The following is an 18,265-nucleotide window of genomic DNA, read 5'->3' as shown; positions in this document are numbered from 1 at the left end:
TCAAAACACGAGTCGAAAGCGAGACAATTACTTTCACTTCTGTTTGCCAAGTCTGAGAGCCGACTACGTGCGCATACGCCTTACTATGAATTACCTACATTTACCATAGACATCCATTATAGCCCTGCCTTACGCGGGTTTCTTATAAGACACTGTACTGGTCATCTACCGAGTGCACCGCTTGAGTCTGATTTTTACTAAGCAGCAAACTTTCCGTAGAGCCCTGATGTATAGAATTTAGAAATATTTTTACTAAAAAAAATAAAAAATAAAAATTTTCAATATCTTTTTGAACGAAGCGTGTTTTTTTTTCGGAATCTCATACAGCATTGACCTAGTCAGAAAGGGTAGCAGTGCAGTTTACAGCAAAAGATTACATAATAGTAAAAGCCTCACAGCCGCGAGATATTTTCGTAGAACAGTATCTCGTCTAGAACATGGACGAGGAGATAGTCTATATAAATATAGCCGAAACAATACTAGACGGGAGCTTATGATTGTCTTATTATTGAACAGGTTTTATGGAAGGGCAATAAAGGGGTTTGCCTCGTACCGCGCATTTATGTTGGGCCAAAGCCAGGATCAAAACCCTGGGGTAGGAAAAAAAGGCGAACAACTAAGGATGTTTAAAAAAGCACGTTCTATTCTCGGGTCATGGGCGAATTATTTAGAGTGCATGTTAATGTTTTAGTGCAAGACCGGCGTTTCTATTAACTGCATTGTTTGCAAGTGGTTTGATGTAAGACGTCTAGTTTTTATTTCAGCATTACTTGTATAGAGAACTTATGTTTAATAGGAGACGAATAGGTGTATACGTAGTACCCAGCAGCAAGCTCCTCCTTATGCCCTTTGTATGCATATCCCAATGTCACAAGGTAGGAGGATACGTGCCAGATCTGGGTGCGTGTCTCGATACGGACAAGACATACTGGCTCATATTAGCACATAAACAAAAAGAGTGAACCCAGCTGACTAACCTTGGACAAGGGGGCCCCGAGGGGGAAATGCGGACTAAATGACTCACAAACAGCAAGCTTTTTACAGCAGGCAAGCTTCGAGTCAAGACAGTCTGCATGAGAAATTCTAAGTCCGATATGCTACACGGGGGTGAAGCTTCGCGGCAGTTGAAGGTCACAGACCCTTCATAGTAGCTTCCTATGTACCATTTTGAAAGGATCGTCATTAAACACTGTGCTCACCAACCATGTACACGGTTTGCTAGGTGTGATGGCGAACAGGCTCTAAGCGTTTTAAGACCTACCGAGAACGTCGGCTGACCGGTGCCGGGCGATGAAGCAGGCGTCGTCGCCGTAACACATTCCCTTTTTCAATATCCCCTTGCGGAAGTCTTTTCCGAAGCCACAGCTAGCGGTCACCAGACTGTAATCCCTCGTGTCCGTCTGGGAAAGGCCGCCGAAAACTGCACGGGCCACCAACCTTCCGTAAGAAAGTACCGAGAACATGGCACAGGGGGCTGCAGCCGTCCCGGCTTCCCGCGGCTGCGGGTGACAATGCCCCCTAGACAGCCGTTGTAACAAGGCCGTTGCTCACCTCCGTCACAAGAATACGCCGTCTCCCCTTTATGAACCCAGGCGGCAATACCAAGACTTGTCCGTGCTTGAAGGAAAATTAAAGGTTAGTACAATTCCGTCAAAGCCGGCTCCTCCTTGTGACCTTAACCACCGCCATCTTCGGTTACTTTCGGCGTGCTGTGCGCGGACACGCTAAACACTCACGCGGTGACGTGAGACGGGGGCGGGTCGCAGGCGTAGCTAAATGTCAAATCTCCAGCACGAGCCTTCCTACATCCTCATCTGGAGACCGGTTAGCCTTTGGCTGACGTCACAACGATTTTGGCGTAGAAGGATCCTTCAACGCCCACTAGCCTGCGCGCTCACCTTGGCTCTGTGCCAAAGCTGTCAGAGTAAAGTTAGTTGACAGTGAAAAAGGACGACGTGTTTAGACCATGGACTAAACTGCGTCCTTGACACCATGACTCTAAATGGGTGCCAATGACTTTCGAAGAAGCCGACTGAGGAGTTATATAAAACATTTGTAGTTGTCTAAGAAGCTTTCAATTCAGCGGAGGTGAGGATAAACATTTTTCTAGGTTACCCGTCAAGAATTTTTAATTCTTTTAACCCCTTTGCTGCCAGGCCTTTCCCCCCCTCAGGTGCCAGGCCTTTTTTGGCTGTTTGGGGCAGTTCGCTCTTAGGCCCTCATAACTTTTTGTCCACATAAGCTACCCACGCCAAATTTGCGTACTTTTTTCCAACATCCTAGGGATTCCAAAGGTATCCAGACTTGGTGGGTTCCCCTGAAGGAGACCAAGAAATTAGCCAAAATAAAGCAAACATTTCGTTTTTTTTTCTTTAAAAAAAATAGAAACAAACGGCTGCAGAAGAAGGCTTGAGTTTTTTCCCCTGAAAATGGCATCGACAAAGTGTTTGTGGTGCTAAAATCACTATCTTCCCAGCTTTCTGGAACAGGCAAACTTGAATCAGAAAACCCCATCCTTCAACACAATTTTGGCATTTTACTGGGACATACCCCATTTTGACTATTTTTTGTGCTTTCAGCCTCCTTCCAGTTAATGACAGAAATGGGTGTGAAACCAATGCTGGATCCCAGAAAGCTAAACAGTTTCTAAAAGAAGACAAAATTCTGAATTCTACAAGGGGTAATTTGTGTAGATCCTACAAAGGTTTCCTACAGAAAATAACAGCTGATATAAAAAAATATTGAAATTGAAGTGAAAAAACCAGCCATTTTTCTCCACATTTTACTCTAACTTTTTCCTGCGATGTCCGATTTTTGAAAGCAATATACTGTTACATCTGCTGGACTCTTCTGGTTGCAAAGATATATAGGGCTTGTAGGTTCATCAAGAACCCTGGGTACCCAGAGCCAATAAATAAGCTGCTCCTTGCAATGGGTTTTTCATTCCATACCGGGTATACAGCAATTCATTTGCTGAAATATAAAGAGTGAAAAATAGGTATCAAGAAAACCTTTGTATTTCCAAAATGGGCACAAAATAAGGTGTTGAGAAGCAGTGGTTATTTGCACATCTCTGAACTCCGGGGTGCCCATACTAGCGTGTGAATTGCAGGGCATTTCTCAAATAGACGTCTTTTTTACACACTGTCTTACATTTGGAAGAAAACAATGTAGAGAAAGACAAGGGGCAATAACACTTGTTTTGCTATTCTGTGTTCCCCCAAGTCTCCCAATAAAAATGGTACCTGACTTGCATGGGTAGGCCTAATGCTCGCGACAGGAAACGCAACGTAGATACATCACATTTTTACATTGAAATCTGACGTGTTTTTTGTAAAGTGCCTAGCTGTAGATTTTGCCCTCTTGCTCAGCCTGCACCTAGGGAAACCTACCAAACCTACACATTTTTGAAAACTATACACCTAGGGGAATCCAAGATGGGGTGACTTGTGGGGCTCTCCCGAGGTTCTGTTACCCAGAATCCTTTGCAAACCTCAAAATTTTGCCAAAAAACACTTTTTCTTCAAATTTCGGTGACATTTTTAGGCTGACAAGTGCAGCAGAATTTTTATTGCTATAGATGAGACAATGCTGGGTGGTAGGGCTTTTGTGGATTCCTGCAGATTCTGGAAGTTTCCATCACAAAAATGTGGGAAAAATGTGTGATTTCCAGCAAAGTTGGAGGTTTGCAGGGCATTGTGGGTAAGAAAATGGTGCAGGGTGCATGTGAAGCACACCACCCTGGACTCACCAATATGCTTAGTTTTCATATGTGTCTTGGTCTTGTGGATTTTTCTATATGACAGCGTCCCAAAGTCCAAAAAGTGCAGCCCTCACCATTTCAAGTGGGAAGAGTTAGCCAAGCTCTCACAGCCCAAATGTAAAACCAGAACCCAAAATAATCAAATGTCCTCTTGCTTGCCGTGGGATAAGACTTTTTAGTGTGCAGGGGAGAGCTGAAAGACTGTTAACCCCTTCAGTTGGGGTGGGGGCATAACCATGCCCATACTGGTTGGTAGCCACCATACCACTATTTTTTTTAAATTCCCTGGCATCTAGTGGATTTTCTGGCCACTGGGGTGTGGATCGGGGTAATTGCCTCATCTGCCCACTGGTGGGCAGAACAACTTTGGCCCCATTTATTTTGGGTGGTGGTATGGCCATACCCCCACCCTCTTATTTTGAAAAAAAATCTTCCCTGGTCTCTGGTGGGCTTTCTGCCCCCCCCGGGGGCAGATGGGCCTTCCAAAAATAGGCCGATCTGCCCCCAAGGTGGGCAGATATGGCCAACAGTAATGTGCCCCCAGGGGGAGCGACCCTTGCCCAAGGGGCTGCCCCCTCAAACAAAATGCACACACACTAATCTCTGGAGCCTAAGTGATTTCTGCCCCCTCCAGAAATATGCTGTTCTGCCCCCAAGGGGAGCAGAAATGGCCTAAAATAAATTTGCCCCCCAGGGGAGCGACCCTTGCCTGATTGGTCGCTCCCCGTGCGTGAAATTGGTGCAAAATAAAAATCCCTGATGCCTAGTGGTTTCAGCCCCCCTTGGGGGCAGATATGCCCAATAAAAATAGTCTGATCTGCCCGCAAGGGGGGCAGAAATGGCCTAAAATAAATTGCCCCATAGGGGAACGCCCCTTGCCTAAGGGGTCGCTCCCCTTGCGTGAAATTAACGCAAAAAAATAAAAATCGCTGGTGTGTAGTGGTTTCTGCCACCAAGGGGAACAATTTGCACCCCGGGGGAGTGACCCTAGCCTAAGGGGTCGCTCCCCATATATCAAAAACAAAAGTAAACATAAACAAAAATATATCCCTGATGTCTCTGGGTCCTCCCCCCCCTCAGGGGCAACTCGCCCTAATTATAATAGGCTGATCTGCCCCCGGGGGGGGGGCAGAAAAGGCCAAACAATATTTCCCCCCCCCGGGGAGCGGCCTTGCCCAAGGGGCCTCAGCACCGCAGCAAAGGATTTAACCTTTACGTCCTTGGCTGCAAAGGGGTTAAAGACACTGGAGGCGAGGATTATGCTTTCTCTTTCTTTTTATGTCTCAACCCAGTAGCCAATCAAATAACAGTAAAACAAAAAACATCAATACCCATGATGCTTTACAGTAAATCACATGTTCCAATCACAACTCGAATTCTATTTCAGTACCGGAGGCTCCAATTATGCTATCTCCTTCTTTACTGACCCAAAACAGCAGCCAATCAAAATACAGAAGAAACAGTAACTACACATCCCATGATGCTCACTTCCAGTATCACATGGTCCAATCACCTCCAGCGCCCTCTGTCCATAAATGCTCTGACCCCCAAATGTCACTTTCTCTTTCTTTGCTGCTCCGCAGCAGATAAGTGACTTTCGTATTTACTCTTATTGTTCGTATGCGTGTTGTTTATGGGCTAGTGTTATTTCTGGTTGCCGTAGCAGCGACGCAATTTCACTTGCTTTGGTGCTTTTGCTAAATGCCTTACCCGTTCATGACTGTCGGCTCCATGCCGTTTTTTGTAATAAGCCCCTTTGGAGCGGGAGCAATCTACACATTGCTCGTGTAGTCCTGCATGCTTGAATCAAGCCGATCTCGTCAATCTCTTGGTTTGACAGATCGGCTCGGTAGCAGATGTGCGTGGCAGTAGAGATCCTGACTCCAGTTTGTGTACTATTCAGTGGCTCCCTGACACCCAGTTTGTGATCAAAGAGCTTGGGCTGTAAAATATTTGAGGCTTTGCCTAGAGTGCCATTCACAGGCTGCTCCCTCCACATTTTATATTGGGCTCTCATTGCCTGTCAGGGGTTTTTGCACTCCCCCTATTCACTCTTATATTATTTACTCAAATTCCAGCAGTCTGATGGCTCATTTGAGTGAGAATGAAACAGGGTTCTATCCTGAGGAGCTAGGTAATCAGCTCGAGGTTAACCTGGTTGAAGCCCTTGACAATAGGGTCCAACAATCTGTCAACGACGCCCTGGTGAGAGCTTTAGGGCCTTTTCAGGACAACTCCTTGACTACGCCAGATGCCAGGTTTGGTTTCAAGAACAACAACCACCTCTAGATGAGAAAAAATCAAAATGCAAATCTAAATCTAAGAACTTAGAGGGAAGCGAAGAGATTGCTGGTGGTTTACATGCGGACGCATTTAATAAATTGCGTAAAAAACGTGCTGCTGAGCACAACTAAAGTTCTAAAAAAGATGTGGTTTTCTCCCAGTCCTCTTCTGATACTGACTCCCCTTCCAGTGACTCTGATGACCCGGATACTCCGGGTCCCAGTAAAAAGCATAAGAAACAGGCATCCACTCCTAGAGTTCTGGATTTCGACCCGTCAGAGATTGTACACCGTAGAGCATCCAATTGGGTCCCATCCTCAGAAGTGGCGCAGTATGTCCACGACAATATCAGGAGGAGTTTTGATAAGGAGGTTCGTCATGCCTTAGAGCGGAATGTCCTCGACCGGATTTGGACGAGAAGGTAACAGACACCCCGGACATTGACCCTACGATGGTCACGTTTATGAAAAAGTTTGGCAAAGACCCTAAGAAGGGTTTGGATAGATCTTGGCGCATATGCCAAGATAAGTTACTTGACGTCACGGGCCCTCTGAGGAAAATTCTCGATATGGCATTTCTTACCAAAGAGTCAGGTAATCCTGTGAAAACAGAGGTTCTGATTGGTTGGGCCCAGAGGTCCCTTTGTCTTCTAGGCAATGCAAATTGTGCAATATCTTCGGAACAGCGAAAATCCATTCTCATGAGGATTGACCCTAAACTAACGGACCTAGCCGCCTCTGAAGCAGGACCTTCTGTGGATGGTCTTCTTTTTGGTTCGTCCTTTATGAAGGAGTTGGCCAAGTTTTGCTCTACCTTTACATCTCTAGATAAAGAACAGATGTTACTTAAAAAGGTGTTCAAAAGAAACCTTTTTGACAGAGCCGGACTTTTTGGAGGACGCATGCCCGGCCAAGGAACCTTCCAAAGTCCTCAAAGCTACTATCCCAGAGGGAGAGGAGGCTGGTATAATGACCAATCAGATGCTACCTTTGACCCCACTCGCAACAGAGGAGACCGTCCCAGGTTTCGCAGAGGGGCTCACAGAGGGCAACAAGGAGCAATCCAGGAAACCAGTTATTCAGGGGAGCATTATTCTGCATTCTCAAGTGCGACTTGGGGGCAGAGTGGGGTTATTTCTGGAAAATTGGAAAAAGATTTCAAGGGATCCCTGGATTCTTCAGACAGTTTTGGGGTTTCATCTGGAGTTTATCAGTACTCCGACACAACTAACCCCTCCAATTCAAATGTCTTTTTCCCTTGCAGATCAGACCTTTATAGACATAGAGGTCCAAGCGTTGTTACACAAAGGAGCAGTAAGTTTTTCATCTCCTCAACCTTCCGGATTCCTCAGCCCCATTTTTGTAGTAGCCAAAAAAGGTGGGGGTCATCATCTAGTATTGAATCTAAAGGATTTCAGCTACTGGATATTATACAGGCATTTCAACATGGAAGGGATCCACATGTTACGAGATATCCTGTTAGAGGGAGATTGGATGGTCCGTCTGGATCTAAAGGATGCTTATCTTTCGGTTCCCATTTTTTCCCCTCACAAGAGGTTCCTACAGTTCCTTTGGAGAGGACACTGCCTAGAATTCAATGCGCTCCCTTTAGGCCTCTCGTCAGCCCGCTGGTGCTTCACAAAACTGTTAAGAGCAGTGATGGAATGGCTGAGGACCAAGGGAGTTCGATTGATAATTTATCTGGACGACATTCTGCTGATGGCTCAGAATCCTCAAACACTCATGACACATCTGGACTGGACCATCAGTCTTCTGCAGGATTTGGGTTTCCTTATCAATGTCCAGAAGTCATTATTGGAACTGACTCAGGTGATAGAATTCCTGGAGTTCAAGATAGATTCAGTCCGCTCTCAATTGATTCTCCTATCTCAGAAAATTCTAAGTATCAAGAGAGACTTGAGATCTGCCTCATCCAAACCGATGGTATCTTTGAGCACCATTGCCAGAATAGTGGGCCTTTTGGCCACTTCGATTCAGGCAATCTTCCCAGCACCCCTGCATTATCGGGCTTTACAGAGACTCAAGATCAGACATTTAACAAGGGCCTGAGTTATTCGGAGATGATCCCCCTGACCAACGAAGTAAAATCAGAGATTCGTTGGTGGCTCCAACACATGGAAGCCTGGAACGGCAGAGCGATATTCGGTTCCCTTCCGGAAATAGTGATCGAATCCGACGCCAGCCGTTGGGGATGAGGAGCTCGCTGCGGCTCCTTAGTGACCAGAGGTCGATGGTCAACTTGGGAACAGAGTCTGCATATCAATTGTCTAGAGCTTGTAGCAGGCTTGTTTGCCATAAGGAGCCTTTCCCCTCAGAAGACGGACTGCTGCATCCTGTTACGGATGGACAACATCTCAGCAGTGAAATACGTCAACAAGTTAGGGGGGACAAAATCCAGAATCCTGGCAGAAATTGCCAAAGATTTCTGGCATTACTATCTCAATCACTGTCTGACTGTCCTAGCAGAATATCTCCCGGGCGATCAGTACACGATAGCGGACTGGAATTCCAGGTTTCTAACGGATTCCAGCGACTGGAGACTAGATCCGGTAATTTTCTTGCAGATAATCAGGGAGTGGGGCCCATGCGAAGTGGATCTCTTTGCCTCTCGCCTCAATATACAGATTCCGAAATTCTTCAGCTGGCGCCCGGATCCTATGGCACTGGCAACAGATGCTTTCCTTCAGGATTGGTTGAGGTTTCGGGGGTATGCTTCCCCTCCATTTCTAATTATCCCCAGGGTCCTCTCTCAGATACGGAGACAGAAAGCAGAGTTCATATTGGAGACTCCATTTTGGAGAGCTCAACCTTGGTTCCCACTTGCTCTGCAGCTAGCTTGTGCTTCCCCACTTCTCATTCCTCCTCATGAGGATCTTCTCTTGAGTCCGGAGGGCCATCAACATCCAATGATCAATTTAGAAAAGCTAACATTAATGGCTTGGAGGGTTTCAGGTCAAGATGGAATTCCCCAGGACTTTCACAACAGGCTGCTGCTTTCATCAAGCAAGCTTGGGCGTCAGGTACTCATAAAAGATATGCCTCAGCATGGCACAGCTGGAGTAGTTGGTGTGATATACGGGGTATTAATCCAGTGGAATCGGACGTTGAGTTGATAGTAAACTTTCTTGCTGAATTGGCAGGTTCAGGTCTGGCTTATAGGACCATCAATAATTTTAGATCAGCCATTTCAGCGGGTCACATTCATATTGAGGGTAAACCTGTTGGTGAACATCGTCTTGTCTGTAAGTTGTTGAGAGGTATCCGCTTATCTATTCCTCCTCAAATCAGGTATTCTGTGTTGTGGGATGTCAACATTATATTGAGATTTTTAGATTCCTGGCCAGCCAATAGATATCTGTCTCGTAAGCACATTTCAGCTAAATTGACAATGGTATTATGTCTGATTTCTTGTAAGAGAGTGTCGGATGTCAAGGCCTTGGACTTGGCTGGTAGAGTTTACACTCCTGAAGGTGTTACGTTTACAATTACTAGACGGACAAAAAATAATTGCAGGTCAGTAACATATCCAATGTTTCTAGATAATTCAAAACCTTGTGTAGTTCAATGCTTAAAGGAGTATGAGATGGATACACACGAGTTCAGACCAGATGCTAATGGTCAATTGCTTTTATCTCTACAAAAACCCTTAAAACCAGTCTCATCAGCCACATTATCACGTGGATGAAATGGTTAATAAATGAAGCAGGTATAGATACCACCCTATTTGGAGCCCATTCAGTCCAAGACGTATGCATTAGGTTTGCGCCTGGAAGACATTTTGAAGGCAGCTGATTGGTCTTCTGAGTCTACATTTCATAAATTTTATCATAAACCTGTGGTAGATGTTGCTTCTGTAGTTATTGGCCAGCTTTAAACAAGCATAATCGGAGCCTCCGGTCCTGAAAAAGAAATAACAAATTTCTAGCTTACTCATCAAGAATATTCAATTCTATTAAGGAAACGGAGGCGAGGATTATCCCCTCCATCAAAAGAGTATTATTTTGAGTCAAATGTTTTTCATAGTATCTTAGCTATATATCAATATTGTATTTGCCCACCCTGAGTATATATGTATTGAATTACAGCAATATTGTTATGCTTAAACTGCATGATATTACCTTTTTTTATCTTATATATTCTAGTCTCTGATCAGAAGAATACATGAATTATACGCGATGTGCTCTTGATGACATCGTTATTCGTATCTGTTGTCCGGAAGTGTTTGAAAGACTTGGCTCCGGTTGAGCGCTTTCGTGTTACATTTATGGGTCTGAGGAACGATGGATCTTTGACTATGTATTTAGTTTCAGAAGATCAAGTTGTCGGACTTTGACAAACAAAAAGGAAGTGACATTTAGGGTCAGAGCATTTATGGACAGAGGGCGCGGGAGGTGATTGGACCATGTGATACTGGAACTGAGCATCATGGGATGTGCAGTTACTGTTTTTTCTATATTTTGATTGGCTGCTGTTTTGGGTCAGTAAAGGAGGAGATAGCATAATCCTCGCCTCCGTGTCCTTAATAGAATTGAAAATTCTTGACGCGTAAGCTAGAATTTTTTTTATCCCCTGTCCATATAAACCTTGACCCCTTAAGTCACTTCCTCCTTCTTTGCCAAAGTCAAATAAACAGTATAAAAAATGAAACTCCTTACAGATTAACTATTCCAAAGACCACCAGATCTGAAATCCTAGAAAAACCACAAGCACAGCTCAACAGGAGCCACATCCAGAAGGAGAAAAACCTTCCAGCGAGAACAAAGTCCAGAGAGCTGTCTTCTCCGATAGCTGAGCAGCGGAAGAAGCAAACTTCACAGTGTCTTCTGATCAGCTCCTAAAATAGCAAAAATAACTGAAGGTAAATCTCCCGAAACGGATGTACCAAGATCAACGTTTCTTTGAGAAAATCTATATAAAAACAAGGGAGGGCAAAATCCATAAACATGTATAACAGTAAAATACAAAAGATTCTTAACATTAAATTCTGATAAGAGTCGTACAAATATATACATGGGAGGGATAATCATTGCCTCTGTGTCCTTAATAGAATTGAAAATTCTTGACACGTAAGCTAGAACATTTATTATTCTATGTCAGGACTGGAGGCACCGATTATGTTCGTATAAAGTTGTCAAATTACCACTGTAGCGACATCAACAACAGGTTTGTGATAGAACTTACGAAAAGTAGACACAGAAGACCAATCTGCCTCCGTCATAATGTCATCTAAATGAGAAATTAAGGCATATGTCCTGAAAGCCATGGCTCCCTTTTCTGAATGTGCCCCAAATTTTTCAGTATCTATACCAGTTTCGTTCATTAACCATTTCATCCATCTAAATAATGTGGTGGGCAAAACCGCCTTAAATGGTTTCTGTAATGAAATTAATAATTGACCCCTGGAGTCTTGTCTGAATTCTTCAGTGGCCACTTCATAAGCTTTCAAAGATTGAACTACACACAATTGTGGATTATCAGGAAACATCGGATAAGTTACTGACCTGTGATTAGTCTTAATCCTTCTCGTGATGGTAAAGGTAACACCTTCAGGAGAATAAACTCTCCATGCCAGATCCAAAGCTCTGACATCTGATACTCTTTTACAGGAAATAAGGCAGAGTAACATGGTTCATTTAGCTGAAATCTGTTTTTGAGAAAGATGCCTATTAGAAGGCCAAGTGTCTAAAAAACGCAATACAACATCCACATCCCATAGAGAAGAATATCGAGCTTGAGGAGGATTCGACATGCGGATACCTTTCATAACCTTACATACCAGAGGATGTTCCCCTACAGGCTTACCTTCAATATACTCATGCCCAGCAGAGATGGCGGATCGGAAATGATTAACCGTTCTATATGCCAATCCTGAACCTGCGAGTTCAGCTAAGAAATTTACAATCAACTCAACGTCCGACCCCACAGGATTGAAACCCCGCCCGTCGCACCAACTACTCCATCTGCGCTAGGCTGAGGTGTACCGCTTATGACTGCCTGCCGCCCAAGTCTGTTTGATGAAATTTGCAGCTTGCTGCGAAAGGCCTGGGGAATTCCATCTTGACCTGAAACCATCCAAACCATCAATATCAGTTTCTCTGACAAGACCAGTGGCTGTTGAAGGCCCTCTGGACTCATCAGAAGATTCTGACGAGGTGGAATGAGAAGCAGAGAAGTGCAAGTTAAAGGTTTCCAGTTTCCAATTGCTAGAATCCCTCAGAAATCTGGAGTTCCATTCCGCTATGTGTTCTGGGAACCTGGAAGATAATCCGCTAGGACAACCAGATGATGGCTGAGGCAATAATGACAGAATTCCTTTGCAATTTCTGCCAGATTCCTGGACTTCGTCCCCCCCCCAATTTGTTGACATGCCGGACTGCTGATATTTTGTCCTTCTTCAATAATATGCAACAGTCCGTCTTCTGAGGGGAGAGAATCTTTATGGCAAAAGAGCCTGCCAGAAGCTCCAAGCAATTGATGTGAAGATTCTGCTCCAAGCTCAACCAGCGACTCCCAGTCACAAAAGAACTGCAACTAGCTCCCCAGCCCCAACGGTTGGCAACCGATTCGATCACCACATGAGGGTAAGAACCAAAAATGGCTCTGCCATTCCAAGCTTCCATAGGCTGGAGCCACCAATGAATCTCTGACCTCACTTCGTCGGATAACGGAATCAGCTCCGAATAATTCAGACCCTTCTGCAAGTGTTGGATTTTGAGTCTCTGCAAAGCACAATAGTGAAGGGGAGCCAAAAAAATGGCCTGAATAGACAAAGCCAGAAGACCCACTAACCTGGCAATCGTCCTCAACGACACAGTCGGGCTGACTAATGCAGACCTCAATTCCCTCTTGTTGTTGCATATTTTCTGAGAGGGAAGAATAAGCTGGGAGCAGACTGAATCTATCCTGAAACCCAGGAAGTCTGTCACCTGAGACAGACTCAATAGTCTCTTCTGCACATTGATAAGGAAGCCCAGCTCTTGTAAAAGATGAATAGTCCATTCTAAATGAGTCAGTCTCCTGAGTCAGGATGTCAGGAGAGTCTGTGCATCCTGAGCCATCAACATTATGTTGTTTAAATATATGATCAAACGCATCCCTTTGTCTCAAAGAGATTTCAACACTGGTCTCATCAGCTTCGTGAAGCACCAGGGGGCTGACGACTGACCGAAAGGGAGAGCATTGAACTCCAGGCAGTGACCCCTCCACAGGGATTGTAAATATCTCCTGTGTGGAGGAAAAATGAGAATCAAGAGATAGGCATCCTTTAGGTTTAGGTGGACTATCCTGTCGCCTTCTAATAGAATATCTCTCAACATGTGTATTCCTTCCATTTTGAAGTGTCTATGCAAAATCCAATAATTGAAATCTTTTAGGTTTAACACAAGGCGATGACCCCCGCCTTTCTTGTCTACTAAGAAAATGCGGCTGATAAGGCCGAATGGGTGAGGGGAGGAAAAACCTACTGCCCCTTTGTCGATCAGGGCTTGAACCTCTATGTCTATAAAGGACTGATCTGCAGGGGAAAAATACATTAGAAGAGGGGGTTTCAATTGCTTCGGAGTACTGAGAAACTCCAAACGGAACCCCAATACCGTCTGAAGAACCCAAGTATCCCCAGAAATCTGTTTCCAATTGTACAGAAACAATCCCACTTTGCCCACAGAAGTACCTGAGAATGTGGTATAATGCTTACCGGAATATCCAGCGTCTTGAATTGCTCCCTGTTGTCCCCGGCGGGGCCCTATACGGAATCTGGAGTGTCCTCCTCTGGATGGGGTGGGATAGAAAGTGGAGTCTGAAGATTGATCTCCATCCCAACCTCCTCTCCCTCTGGGGTAGTAGGTCTGAGGACTTGAGAAAGATCCTCGGTCAGACATTCGCCCTCCATAACGACGAGCCCTGAGAAAAAGGCCTCTTTTAAAAACCTTTTTGAGGGACATCTGTGCCTTATCGAGGGAGGAAAAGGTAGAGCAGAACTTAGCCAGTTCTTTAATGAATGAAGCCCCAAATAGTAATCTATTGGCCGAAGGGCCAGCCTCTGAGGTGGCCAAATCATTTAGTTTAGGGTATCTATGCATGAGTGTGGACTTCCTGCATTCTGAAGAGATCGCGCAATTAGTATTTCCAAGTTGACAAATGGCTCTTTGTGCCCAACCAATTAAAATGTCGGTGTCCACCGGGGTCCCTGATTCCTTAGCGTGGAAGGCCATTTCTAGAATCTTTGTCAAAGGACCAGACATATCTAGCAACTTGTCCTGGCAGTTACGCCACGACCTGTCCAGACCCTTTTTTGGGCCCTTTCATGAAGGTCACCATAGTGTCTGGTACCTTGCCCTCCGGATCTAGTCTAGGGCATTCCGCTCTAAGGCGGGAGCACACCTCCTTATCGAAGCTCTTGTGAATATTGGACTGAACATACTTCGCCACTTCCGAGGGAGGAACCCAGTTGGACGCCTTGGGGTGGACAATCTCTGTAAGATCGATATCTAGAACCTTAAGAGGGGAAACTTGTTTTTTAGGCTTCTTGCTGGGTCCCGGAACCTCAGAATCATAAGAATCCTCCGAAGAGGAATTTTTGTTTGATGAGGATGGGAAAAAAACAGTCTTTTTTGGCGCTATAGTTATGTTCACTAGCTCATTTACGGTGAAGTTTCTGAAAAGCGTCAGCATGAACGTCCACAGACGCAGAATCGAAATCCTTATCTAAGTTCTTAGATTTTGATTTAGAGTTTGACCCCTCATTCTGATTCTGGGGCTTCTGCAGCCAACCCTGGGTGAGAGCGTAATCAAATAATTGGCCAGAAAAAGATCCTAAAGCCCTGACAAGGGCATTGTTGACAGACTGTTGAACCATGCAATCAATGGCTTCAACCAGGTTCATCTACAACTGATTTCCAGTTTCCTCAGGGAAATACCCTGATTCATGCAGCCATTCTCCTGATATATATATGTATATATATATATATATTTAGTTAGATCCAAAAAGATAGATAGGAGATATTAATACAGGCGGGTGCAAAAAAACCCTGACAGGCTTAAAGCTCAATAAAATGTGGAGGGAGCAGCCTGTGGAAAAAAACCAACACTCTAGGCAAAGCCATTTATTTTATTGCAGCCCTCGTTCTCCAAGTAACAGGGCATATAGAGAGCACAAAGAAGGTTCAGAGGGGGCCTCAACACACTCTCGCCACAGAGACACGAGCCGATCTCCCAGAGGAAACACTCTGAATCTGATCAGCTTGTAAAACTGCAACGTGACGCCACAAGGAAGAGAAAACTAAAAATAGAAATAGGACTACGTGCTAGTCACGTAGTCCCCTCCCGCTCCACAAATGGGCCAGCTCAGCAAGAAGCCGATCATAAAATAAACAAAGCACGAAAGCGCTGAAGGTATAAAACGTGCAAGTGAGCTGAATCACTTCGCTCAGAGCATCAAACAATCACAAATACAGTGAAAATACTACAGTACACAAGCATAAAAATAATGTAAGCAATCGAGTACTTATTTGCTGCGGAGCAGCAAAGGAAGAGGAAGTGACTTAAGTAGTCATGGTTTATATGGACAGAGGTCCCGAGTTGTGATTGGAACATGTGATTTAATGTAAAGCATCATGGGTATTGATGTTTTTTGTTTTACTGTTATTTGATTGGCTGCTGTGTTGAGACAGTAAAAGAAAGAGAAAGAATAATTGGAGCCTCCGGTCCTGACATAGAACTACACTGTCTTTCACCTTTTTGAGAATAGCAGTCATTTCCAAGATCATTTAGTTGGTAAAACTATAGTTCTCAAGAACACAGGTATATTAAATTATAATAAAATAATGGTATAGCCCACAACCTCCATCCTTTCCTCTCACCTGCCATTCTTCTGCTCCAAACCTAATAAAGCAATGCAAACCTGTTATCCAGTTCAATCGTAAACCCATTATATATCAAAACATCATCTTAACTAATGCATTTTTATCAAGTACAATGATACAAATTCAGTTAATCTGAACAATTTACTCTTAATTACACCATTCACAGAAAGGAAGTATCTTCATTATAAGATTATTTGGGGGGATAATCCTCACACCATGTCTTAGCGCTGCCAAGTGTCCCAGGTCCATGTGTGATGTGCTGCTACAGTCCAGGTTTTGTCTTTGAATTCTGGGACTTGTAGCCTTGTTTATTCCATTTTAAAACAGAATTGCAAGACGCAAAATTCAAAGGGGAAACCTGGACTGGAGCAGCACATCACGCATGGACATGGGAAACTTGCCATCTATGATGTTTTTAATAGAATTGAAACCTTTCTTCTTGATAGCTAGGAAATGTTATATTCTATGTCAAGAACGAAGTTTATGATTATGCATGTTCAAAATCTATTTACCACCAAAGAAACTGCCTTCGTTATCTGCTTAAAATAGAATGTCTTAACATCTGTATTCTGTTGATCAAGCTTCAGCATTTATAATGTCTTCCAGTGGCCCACTTGCCGCATCTGCTTTGTAAGCAATTGCACCTCTTGCTGAGTATGCCTCCAAATTTTAAACATATATATCTGCTTCCTCCATAATCCATGTTACCCACTTGGTGGTGAAGGAGAAAAGACCGCCTTGAAAGGTTTGTTCAGGGCAATCAGTAGTTACCTCTCCCCTTCAGGCTTACTTATGCTGCCATATTTGCAGTCGCTCAGGGTTGCATTCCAAAAATGTTTTACCGCCATGCTATCTCACATAAAATACAGCCACATGCAAATCTGCCTTGGTCCTGTCCCAAAAGGAACAATCCGGCCCAAACTGCCAAACCAGGTCCTCTCTGAACTAAAGCGCAAGCAACAAAAAACCTGTTTCAGCCTACTTGGGCCTCTTCATTCAAGTGCAGCTTGGTTCCAGTGGCCCAGTGAGGAGAGGTCCAACATTTGAGCATACCCTTGGCCCCTTAGGTGTTACATCAGACACACAAAAGGTGATGGGAAGAATGTTAGCAAATAATGTAACCACCGGCAATCATTCAGGGAAGCATTCCAACCCATTGTTTTTTGTAGGCCCAGCTATAGCCAAATTAGCCCTCGTCCTGCTCAAATAGGAACACTCCAGACCGAATTGCCGGTTTGGGATAGCCTGTTTCCATGAGGAACAGAGTCAGTTCTGATTTGCGTAAGGCACGCCCCTGCCTAGACTGGGACAGTGGGCAAAAATGATGGGTTGGAATGCTACCCTGAGAGATTGTCAATGGTTAGACTATTTGCAAGCATTGCTCCACCACTTTTTATGATTGATATTTTTATAGGGCTTCACAAAAGGAACTGTACATAGTTTGGTTTATCCTGAGAAAACGGACATGAAATGGACCCAGTATTTTTCTTTGTTCTCCTGGGTATAATGACAGTGACCCCATCCGGTTTCACCTGGTTGATGACAATCCCCACATCCTGTGATAATGCAATAGTCATGTTCACATTGGAAGACAGTTGTTGCGGGCATTGATCCATCAGCAGCAGGTCGTCCAGATATATGCAATCAGTCTGACGCCCCTCAGATAGTCTGCCACTGGGCATACTAGTTTGGTAATGCACCATAGGGTTGATGACAGCCTGAACTGGAGTGCTCAAACCTCATACATTTGGTCCCTCAATAGGAATTGAAGAAATGTCCTGCTTGGAGGAAAAATGCAGATGGTCAGGTATACTTCCAATATCATGGTTAAAGGGTCCACCACATTCCAGAGTTTATCCGGGCAGACACTCCACCAAGGCTCAGTTCTCTTTATGATCTTTCATATATTTTGAAAAGAAGGTGCATATTCAAGGGTGGAATTCAGCTGTCAGGTTCATTGCATCCTACAAGGATGTTATATGGCACTGTGCCCCTAATCTCATTCTAACTTCTGTGTCCAAGGGCTGCCTAATCGTTTTAGCAACAAAATCTGTCACCTTATTGGACAGAACCCATTGTGATGATGTAGGATGGTACCATTGCTCCGGTTCAAACATGTCCAATATATCTGGGTCAACATTCACCCCCTAGTAAGAGTGGTCAGACGCCCGAATCTGCTACCACTGGGCTATTCATCAAATGTAGTGTCCTCATCATCTGTGCCTGTCTCCCCTTTTGGGGGGGACACAGTGAAAGGATTCAAATCTGGGGCAACTTTATTGGCATTTTCCCTGAGTAATAGAGTCCCCTAAGTACGTCTCAACATGTGTGCATTCTTT

At 44.3% G+C, this 18,265-nt stretch overlaps 1 protein-coding gene across 1 annotated transcript in view; it reads right to left on the bottom strand.

Annotated features, from left to right (window-relative positions):
• Positions 1–1,838, bottom strand: part of PPTC7 (protein phosphatase targeting COQ7) — a 119,458-nt gene extending 117,620 nt beyond the window's left edge. Inside the window, exon 1 of the mRNA XM_069214871.1 lies at positions 1,262–1,838. Within this exon, the coding sequence (XP_069070972.1) occupies positions 1,262–1,463 (202 nt within the window). The 5' untranslated portion in view covers positions 1,464–1,838. The remainder of the gene's footprint in view (positions 1–1,261) is intronic.
• Positions 1,839–18,265: the final 16,427 nt, after the last annotated feature.

The sequence above is a fragment of the Pleurodeles waltl genome, chromosome 11 (genome assembly GCF_031143425.1).
Source record: "Pleurodeles waltl isolate 20211129_DDA chromosome 11, aPleWal1.hap1.20221129, whole genome shotgun sequence".
Lineage (NCBI taxonomy): Eukaryota > Metazoa > Chordata > Amphibia > Caudata > Salamandridae > Pleurodeles > Pleurodeles waltl.
This window is presented reverse-complemented; position numbering and strand designations above follow the sequence as displayed.